The sequence below is a fragment of the Dendrobium catenatum genome, unplaced genomic scaffold, assembly GCF_001605985.2.
Source record: "Dendrobium catenatum unplaced genomic scaffold, ASM160598v2 fragScaff_scaffold_659, whole genome shotgun sequence".
Classification (NCBI taxonomy): domain Eukaryota; kingdom Viridiplantae; phylum Streptophyta; class Magnoliopsida; order Asparagales; family Orchidaceae; genus Dendrobium; species Dendrobium catenatum.
Genome location: NW_021319121.1, coordinates 753,958 through 764,168, shown reverse-complemented (window position 1 = coordinate 764,168; position 10,211 = coordinate 753,958). Strand labels below are relative to the sequence as shown.

At 37.1% G+C, this 10,211-nt stretch overlaps 1 protein-coding gene across 1 annotated transcript; it reads left to right on the top strand.

The window, feature by feature from the left end:
* Positions 1–3,093: 3,093 nt before the first annotated feature.
* LOC110094741 lies at positions 3,094–9,778 on the top strand. The gene is made up of 7 exons (XM_020820045.2): positions 3,094–3,287; positions 5,896–6,113; positions 6,215–6,270; positions 6,365–6,443; positions 7,151–7,289; positions 7,432–7,545; positions 9,321–9,778. The coding sequence occupies exons 2-7, from the start codon at positions 5,953–5,955 to the stop codon at positions 9,510–9,512; spliced, it is 741 nt and encodes a 246-aa protein (XP_020675704.1). The 5' UTR covers positions 3,094–3,287; positions 5,896–5,952; the 3' UTR covers positions 9,513–9,778.
* The last annotated feature ends 433 nt before the right edge of the window (positions 9,779–10,211 follow it).

The following is a 10,211-nucleotide window of genomic DNA, read 5'->3' as shown; positions in this document are numbered from 1 at the left end:
TTTATTTCATGCTATTTACATATCTAACACATAAAATATTAATATTATATGCCTACCACCTATATAAAATTTTAATATAAAATATATCACTCCTATAATTCATTTCTATCATTCATACAATCCTATAAACTTTAATATTTCATTATATGCACCCAAATTTGTTCTATGGGTGGTAAGTATGTAATATTAATGTTTTGAATATTAGATATGTAAATAATATAAATAAAGTGGTATGTATATAAATCCCCTTTTTTTATCCAAAATTCCAAAGAGCTTAGCGTCGGGGCATTACCAAACCCAATGTTGCAGCGCCCACAAGAAAACTTTAGTTTTTAACAAAAAAATGAAAATCGGGATCTTGGAGAAACATTGCTAAGCTCAGTGGTCTGTTGGAGAAGAAGAGTGATGAAGAAGAAGAATATGCTTTTTGGGAGATGGATAAAACTATAAAATTATATTTTTTAAAAGAAAATAATTAAAAGTTTTTTTTTAAATCACAAGAATAGCAGCTTACCCTACCAGAATGTCAGCTGCCAGCTTCTACTAATTGCATTAAATGGAATTAATGTTTTTCAATTTTTCGGCAACATTTAAAAGAAATGGATAAAACTATAAAATTATATTTTTTAAAAGAAAATAATTAAAAGTTTTTTTTTAAATCACAAGAATAGCAGCTTACCCTACCAGAATGTCAGCTGCCAGCTTCTACTAATTGCATTAAATGGAATTAATGTTTTTCAATTTTTCGGCAACATTTAAAAAAAAGAAGCAAATTTCTTTTTAAATAATACAATTTTCAACATAATCATGGAAGCTCGTGAGCCGACGAGTTGAGTTTCGTGAAGCTCTAACTCTAGCTTTTTTAATATGCGAGCTCGAGATTGAGGTCGAGCTCAAAGCTCAATAAGCTCGACTCGTGAGCTAGTTGCCGAGTAGATTTCGAGTAGTCTCATGCGTCGTGAGGGCCACATAAAAAAAAAAGAGGAAAAAAAAAAGAAAACAAATTTTTTTTCTCAAAAAGCCTTATTCAAACATCTTTGAGGTCTTTGAAATCATTTTTCGATGTTCTGAACTCAATTTTGATACTTTCATAACACAACAAAGCCTTTACAATCAGTTTCAGGTAATTTAAAATTTTGGAGCATTGTTTACTCTGATTGACGATTATTTCAAGAATTACTAAAATTATGATCCAGGGCATTTTACTTGGTTCATGTCTTTATGAGCCTGATGGGAGGTCCACGTTAATGTCTAAGGAGTGGCCGCACCTTAAAATTTATTTGAAATCTTGATTTCACATCGATTTTTTTTTTAAAAGCTCAAATACATACTTCAGACTCTGTTATCTTCGATGTCTAAAAATGAGGAAGTAACAGATACGTGACATAAAATCACCTTAATAGAGCACAAATCTTGATGCATACTTGAATTTAAAACTTCCAAATTAAAATTAGGACTATCCAAACTTCTATTTTAGCAAACTAATAGTTAAATTGGAAGTCTCAATAAGGCGAACCAAATGACGCCAAAATCAGTCCAATCCGAGCCCAAATCAAGGGATCAAAGCTTATTTGAAAAATTCAAAGCATAAATTGGATAACTAAATGATCCACAAATATGAAATGTGTATAGTCGAATAGAGCCCATGATCTCTTGAATCTGTCATCATTAAGACATTTAAATGTTGAATAAACTCTCTATGATTAAGAGAATCAATATGGGTCGCCTGATGGAACACTCCAAATTTGTCATGGATCTTCTTCATATTTACGAAGTATGTCACTCTCAAAATCTATAAATAAACCATTAGACCACCACTTTCTACATCAATAGGATTTTTGGAGGCTTGGACCATAGGCTAGAGACTCAAGAAAACTCTGAAGCTAGAAGAGTCTTGGAGCTCTACCCAGACCCACCGCCGGTGAATCCTCGATGCGCGGCCATTGCTGCTGGACCTCTGCCTCAAACTTTGCTATCAGACGTCTGTCCAGCTGCCATCGTTGGGTCTCCACCCAAACTCTGTCACCGCTGACTATACTTTTTTTTTTTTTTTTTTACCTCTGTCTCATGACAACAATCTCTCTAACCTCAATCGCCCAATTATGATCCCTTTAACCTTAGTCGCCTAACTACAGGGGCCATAGTCGATAGATCCTCATCACCTGGCCATTACTGTTAGACGTCCACCCGATGCCATAAGACCTCCATATAACCTCCACCACCGAGTCTCAACCTACCTTCGTCACCTGATAACAGTCCTTCCGACCTCAGTCACTTAACAATAGTCCCTTTGATTTCAGTCGCCTGACTCGATCCCTCCAACCCTCTGTCACCCTTTGACTACGATCCCTTCAACCTCAATCATCTGACAACGATCACATCGACCTTAGTTACTATACTACGATATCTCCAACCCTTATTATTTGCAAACTAGGGTCTCTCCGACCTCTGTCACCCGACAATGATCCCTTCGATCTCAGCCTGACTGCGGTCTCTTAGACCTCCATTGCCCAACTTCGATCCTTCAAATCTCTGTCGCCCGACAACGATCCCCTTCTCAGTTGACCGAATGTTGTCATTTCGACCTCCATTACTTGACTACAATCCCTCTAACCATTTCACCTACTCAATACAATCCCTCTTACCTTCGTTGCCTGACGACTATGGTTCTTCTAACCTCTATCACCCGAAAACGACCCCTCTTACCTCAGTTGCTTGACGACGGTTCCTAAAACCTCCATTGCCCACAAACTACGGTCCCTTTAGCCTCTATCGCTCGACTCCGATACTACTTATCAAATAACATGCCAAGTTCTCTTAAGAATAATTCTCATGCGATTGAATTCCTCTAACTCTAGTAATGTAATATTTGCTTGTTTCACTGCCTTCCTTGGAGAAAGGACATTCTTTATAACCAACAATAAATTTTAGTTGAATTATTTTACCTGGGTCATATTTTATAATTTTTTTATTTTTATTTATGTGATGTATGTGTTAATGCTGATTATCCACGTCAGTCAAAACCCGCCGACGTGTTAATCACCTTAACCCAAACCAATCAGTGCGTTCCACTTCACAGTTTCGACCCGGAAAGCTTCCAAAACTCAGAAGCAACTGTGCTGGGAAAACTGGAAGGTGGAGAAGCAGAATCAGCCTGCTGCAGGGAGAATATGCCTGGAGCTGGACTGGTAGATACCCTTCCGCTGCTTCATACCTCTATAAGTGAATGGGCGCTTCTCCGGACGCCTTCGCCTTTCTTCCTTGAGGGCTTGCTCTTCTTTTTTCAGGTATTTTTTCTATGTTTGTAAGATGGCTTCCGTTGATTGTTATATTCTTTTGTGTCCTAAATTTGGGTTTAGGGTTTTCGTGTAGCGGATTTGCTAGCTCTGGAAACTTTTTTGGACGACGTTGAAATTCGTAAAATCCAATGTTTGGTTGGATGATGTTAGAAATCAACTTTGATTTTAAATTTTATAATTCCCTTCCCAAAATTATTCAAATGTGAAGAATTTTCACCCACAAAGTGAGTGAATATGAATGCATCATTTTTCTAAACATGTTTTTCTGATTTGAACACTGTAAATGAGCACTTAGAGTGGATCCAATTTGCAGTGGTGCACATAATTAATGTTATGCTATATCGTTGTTTCCTTTTTAGTTTAGTAACACTTTTGCTCGATTCATTTTTCCGGCATAGAAACTACTGTTGCAGATTTTGAGTCCAGAGGGAGAATTTAGATATAGTAACTGGTAACAAACAATGTTGGCGGAGAATTGCAGGTTAGGATCCTACTTGCAAACTTTTCTGGGCAATGTTACACGGAGGGTTAGGAAGAGGAGGATGTTTTTTATTTTAAGCTTTGTTTTTCTATAGATGGTTTTGCGATTGCAAGTATGAAGCTTTAGAGGTGGATTGACAGTCTGCGGGCATGTTTTATTAGTGTGATTTATTGGGTATGCTATTTGTTTAAAGTGAATCTAATTTACGATAATCAAAAAGTTTTTAATGCTATGTTTTGTTTTTTTTTCCCCTTAATTATGTGACATTTTCTGGGATTGATTTTTGCAGCATGGAAATTGTTCTTATGAATTCTGAGTCTGAAGGAGATAGTTATAGCAGCTGGTATGGAGAGTGAGGTTTTGTATGATGCTAAGAACATAAAACTATTAGTCTATTACATTAATTGTTATATGGTGGAGAAATTTAGGGTTACGATGCCCTAGTTGCAAATATTCCTTGGAATAATAGCTGAAGAAGGGTTAGGGGTAGGATAATGATTTTATTTCTTTGTTTCACCTGTTGTTGGAACTTGGAATGAATGTGGTAGGAAATGCTTGAGTTCGCAAGCAACCCTAAGGGAAATATTTGGGTTCGCAAGCAAACCTAACCACAATGGGTGAAAATAGTAAGTAAAACTGCTGTTTACAGCAAAAAACAGCAACGTACAGCAGGTTTCTTGGGAAAAACAGAGGAAAACTGATAGAAAATGAAGTATTCCCCTAGTAGATGCAGGAAAACAGCAAATGATATAAGTTTCTTCAATTTGAGAGGAAGAAACAGCTCTCCAACTCTCTAGCCAAACCTAGGGCCCAAAAGAAACAACCCTAGATCCCAAATATGATTTCAAATTCAAAATAACCTCAAACCCTAACAAGAAAGACTAATTAAAGCAAAAGAAAAATTAATTAATCCCTAAACTGCCCCTAATTCAAAATTTTCCTCTCAAATCCTATTTAATTTAGGCCATGGGCTCACCAATGCTGCCGACCCCTCTCTTTTCTGCCTCCCCTTTGGGCCGGCGGGCATAGACGGGATCACGGGAACAGACTGGTTCAGATCTAACAGAATGTTTGAAAAGCAAGTCAGACGAATTTGAGCGGGGAGACTAATTTATTTTGTACTTTCATTTCCTTGTTGTACAGAATTTAAGGCGAATATCTACTAGCTCCTATTCTTGTAATGAACTAAACCAATTTCATTATATTTCGATTTAAGTGCCCTTCAATATAGCAGATTTTGTCCATATTATGCGTTATCATCACTATTATTCACCTAATCTTAACTATTCCGAGTTTGTTTTTTGAATCCTGTTGACGATTGTTTTCTGGTGATCTATGTGTTAATCCATATTTTGTGCTAATTGTTGCCAAATTAATTTCGATATATACCTTTTCCGTTTTCAGTCATTCGCATCGATTCTATCTACCCTTTTTTTTATTCATATTCTGTTATTTCCCATACATGTTGAAACTAGCTCTCTATTGTTCAAAACCTTATCCTAAGTGCTACAATTTCCCATGTACAATCATTTTACTCTATTGATTTCTATTTCTTACTACACTTCGATTTTGACATTTTCATTTCAGCACTTCATCTTAGTTGTTAATGATTTTTTTATTGCCAATCCACTTCTCTATTAACAACTAACAACATAACTTTAATCTATAGCAAGTTTTATCTAACTACCCATTATTTCATTTAACCAAGCTAAAAAATCACACTTATGACACTGAAAAGATTAAAAACATTATAAGTGAAATAGCTGGAAACTTAGAGATCCGATGGGAAGCTTTTAATTTCTCTCAAGAATTGTTGGAAATTATTGTAGATCTTGTAGAGCTATATTAATTACTTTCTGAAAGGCATTGACTTGTTCGCCCGAGAATAAAAAAAGAAAACTTATTTTTTTCTAGATGTCATCCAGTCTGTTATGTTCTTTAAATTGAAGGGAGAACAAATAAATCATCACAAATCTGTGAGAAGGAGAAGTAGCATATGTTTATTGTTGTCACAGACCGGTTCGGTCTGGCCGGTTCATATCTACTCGCACTCTATAATATGGAATAAAGATAACACATTGTATATTGATGATTTGAATTTCGATTATACTGCAGTCTACTTCCCCAGAGCATCGCAATCTAGTTGTTCCAGCCTAATAAAGTCAAGAAACAATGGGTTTGGATTACTCATCAAAGACTTCTAAAGATCTAGAGGGAATTCATGTTGTTAAGCTTGCGCACCAATCACCACTGAGAGTCGATTGTGAAGACTTGGATATCTCAAAATCTACAAATTTAGAGAAAGTTCAGAGAAGCCCAGGCTTGATCATTCCGTACGTGCTAGAATGAAACAGATAAATGAAATCCTTTTGTATGAAATGATATTATATCCTATCGTGTTAACTGATTGGCTTTGCTTCCCCATCTTTCTTAGCCAAATATGGCAGCAGAGGCCATCCTTCTTGAGACCCATCCATTGTAGCATTCAAGGTATTGTCCTGTATTTTTTCTGTTAACATGTTTTTGTTAGAATTATTAGATGCATTAAAGTTGATTATTGTGCTGTCATTACTCTCTTACTAAGGTGACCAGACCATTGTGGAAACTGTTGCTAATGTTTTAACCTCATTGCCTTTCATCATTCTTGGGCTTCAGGCTCCACGGTAAGCTTTCTACCAATTTAGCATAGATTGTCTTTTATTTCCTTTAGACAGTCTGTTATGTGTGGAATCTAATTGTGTTGATAAATTGGATTGTTTTGTTGCCTTGAACCTCATGTTTCTTGTGCTCGCTGGGGGGGGGGGGGGCTGTGGGGGGCGTGGGGGGGGGGGGGTTCGGGTGCTTTCACCTCAAAAAAATTTCCCCCCTACAATGCCCCAGCGCTTCGTACCCGAGCAGCTCGACGCTGAACGACAGAGAGCAGAGCATCGCAGTAGTATAGATATGACGCCACAACAGACCAAGACAGAGGTTTGAGCGTCGCAATACTGCGAGACGGACTAGACGATTTTCTTTCTCATTTTTCTAAAAGGTTGCATCCTTTCGGGTTATTTTACTTGGCTTTCTCTTGTATTTTGAGTATGTAGACATTGAGAACTGTGCATGTGAGAAGAGAAGCAACGAGAGAGTGAGAGAGAAGAGAGATGTACTTATTTCTTCCAATTTTCATAGTGGATTTCTTTGTGTTGTGTGGCTCCGTGATTTTTTCCCTATTTTGGATTTTTTCACGTTAAATCCTGGTATCTTTTGCTGCTTTTACTTTTCTGCTTGTTTGGTCATTGTCTTGTTTACTCCTCATCTTCCCCAACACAGTCTCCTTACCATATATTGTTTTTCTATTTTAATGAAAAAGCTTTTATGGATTATGCAGGAAGAACTTGAATTCAGTACTTTATGCTAATTCATTAATAGGAGTTGGAGTGGCCTCCAGCTTGTACCATTGTTCAAGAGGACAGATGCGGAGATTCTTTAGATGGGCAGATTATACAATGATAGCTACAGCTTCTGTTGTAAGTTTCTTCAACTAAAGTTAAAGATCCTACAACATTACTAGGTGGCAAAAATGTTTTACCCATTTAGTTCATTATATTTATTTTCATATGGTATTATGTACTGTTTCATTTTCAATGATTTAATTTTGGCTCCGTGCAGTGCCTTTCAAAAGCTCTACATATTGAAAATCCAAAACTGCTAATGGCCGCATCTGCAATGTTTTTGCCAATTCAACCTCTAATGGTTTCAGTTGTTCACACAGGCATGATGGAGGTATACAAGACCAAAGTGCAACCATCAAGTTTTTTATTCGAGCATTTTTCTCATTCTTTTCATAAATAGATTCCATGCATTTATTTTTATATATCTTCTCCGAGAAAAGCAAGTTGATCACAATAACAACCACGCTTTCACAAGTATGACCGATTTTTATCCTCTAATCTTCCTTACTAAGTAAAGGCTAGCATGAATATAAGGAAAAAAACCTTAAACAACAAATAAATTGGTAAGTATAATTTGCTCACTTGCTTGCGGAAATAAAGAAGGCAACAATCTATACGCTAATTGAACGTATCTGCCTCATTCTCCCTCCTCTGGCTTCGCCCGCCGGAGCAAACGCAAGAGTTAGAACCTTCGATGCCCTCGTTGACTGCAAAAATGGCGAAGAACCAGTGAGAAACAAAATGAGTAAAGGGAACGACGAGAGAACGGCTCTAGTCAGACGTACCAGGCTTAAAATAGCGCGGTAGCTTGCTCGGTTTAGCTCGCCTCTTCGCATAAATGGTTAAGATGACGAGGTTCCGAGCTTTAGTCGTACGCTCTCTCCGCTCGGTTGACTCGCCTGGTCATGCAAATGAAGAAGACAAGGGTAGAAGACCAGTGAGAGCAACGAATCCCTAAGGCATACGAGCAATTGGGCACGTATTGATGCATTTATGGTTTGAATTTCCCCTTAACACCATTTATCTGATTAAAATAATATAAAAAAGTAAAAATTTGGTAATTTAAATAAATTTAATTCTAAAAAATTATGACACATGTGTCCATATAAATTTAAATATTATTTTAATCATATATGTATCAGTCTTGTCCGACACATGTCTCAGTCTTGTCAGTCGCATGGCCGTGTCCGACACTGCATTCCCTCTTAAATAGGTGTGTCGGTGCATCATAGCATGCATCTTAGTGGGAACTGTTGTTATCAAATTAAAATACATGAATGAAATAATAGTTCGAGAACATAACCATCCATGCATTGGTTACCTTTTTTGTGAACATGAAGTCATTAATGACATGAATTCTTACGTTAATTGGCAATACTCGATTGCTTGGCTTACGTTTTCTTCGTTGTTGCCTGTAATAAATTGTATTATAACCATATTATCATCTGAAACTTTGTGACCTTCCAGTCTGTGTGGTAGATTAATCTCTTTTTGCTTACCCATTAATAGTGAAGCTCTTGCCTTTTCTTGCTACAAAAATAATTTTATGCCACTGATACTGTGGCCTAGAACCCTAATGCTTCATTTGGTCTCTTTCTTGTATGTTTTCATCTCTAATAATTGGCAAAGAAGGATTCATAAAGACAAGTTTAGATAAAACTAATGAAAGTAATTGATGATGAAAGTACCATGCCTACATATATTTTACTGTCACTCTTGTATTCTTAGGCTTCGTTTGGGACGGCTTTCTTACTGCTTCTTAAAGCAGTTGTGGGCTCCGAAAAATTCCAATTTTGGGATGATGTGATCCCGGGCTTTTTTTTTTTTTTTTAGGTTTCTGTGTGCGTCTGTATATGCCTCTAAGAACTGAATGGGAGAGGAGTTATTTATGTCGTGAGAGGCGACAGTTTCTGTCGAGAGAGTCGGTGGGCGTATCGTTGTGTCCGATCGGCTATGTCGGTGGCTTCAGTCGGTTGGTTTTGCTGTTACAGTCAACAGCAGTTTCTAGTGAAACTTTTTTACTAGAAAGTATTTTAAGAAGCAGTAAGAAAGCCATCCAAACGAAGCCTTAATCAGTAAATTCTAAGACCTTTGCCTTGTTTCCAGGTAGCATTTGCTAAAAAGGCATCGACAAAACCGGAGCTAAGAACTGCTCATAATCTTCATGCGTTGTCTTCAGTGTTGGGAGGCTTACTTTTTATTGCAGATGAGTGGTATCCCGAAACTCCCTACATCCACGCTGCATGGCACCTTGCTGCAGCAGTTGGCGTTGGAACATGCAATAAGCTTCTTGAATGATTCCATTGCAGGCAATTTTCTTCTGAATCATTTGTATTAGAATATCCTGGCAAAAGAAAAGGGTTATATAAAATTTATTATTAGATTTATTTTGAGATTAGTGCAGTAATCTATCAAATAAATTTGTTTACATGTTAGGAACTTGTATTGCTAAAAGAATGTGGCTGCGCTTAAATTGTCTATGCGCATAATCATCTCAACACATTTATGTCTTCCCTAATTTAGACATTTTAAATTAATCTACATGTATATACTATATATATATATATTGTACAAATGAGTTGTTTGGTTGAGTATTTTATCAATGTAATTTATTTTTTATTTTTTTAATTTTGTTTGAAGTAAATGAAAGCTGAGAGTATATTTTAAATAATAATTGATTAGAAGTGGCTTATGATGGAAAAATTATTCTGTGTGGACCCGGATGGCACCCGGAGAGCAATCAGAATGTGTCATGTCATTTTGTTGCTTAGTATCGGTGCTCGGTACGCTCGATATCGGGTGATGTGGCGTGTTCTAGTTGATCTCCCGATCATCAGGTGTCCGCACAAAATAATTTCTTCTAATGATCACAGACATTAGTTGTAGGAGCTAGGTAGATGATGATGATTGGATGTGATGGTTGGCAGCAGCGGGTGGTGATGGCCGGAGGCGAGAACTGGCCAGTGAAGATTGATGTTGGGCGGTTGCCGTGGCGAT

Excerpts from the sequence above, each read along its gene's own strand:
- LOC110094741 (XM_020820045.2), top strand. The coding sequence starts at position 5,953 with ATGGGTTTGGATTACTCATCAAAGACTTCTAAAGATCTAGAGGGAATT. Across the intron at positions 6,444-7,150 it reads CTTGGGCTTCAGGCTCCACG|GAAGAACTTGAATTCAGTAC; the intron begins GTAAGCTTTCTA and ends TGGATTATGCAG. Across the intron at positions 7,546-9,320 it reads TTCACACAGGCATGATGGAG|GTAGCATTTGCTAAAAAGGC; the intron begins GTATACAAGACC and ends CCTTGTTTCCAG.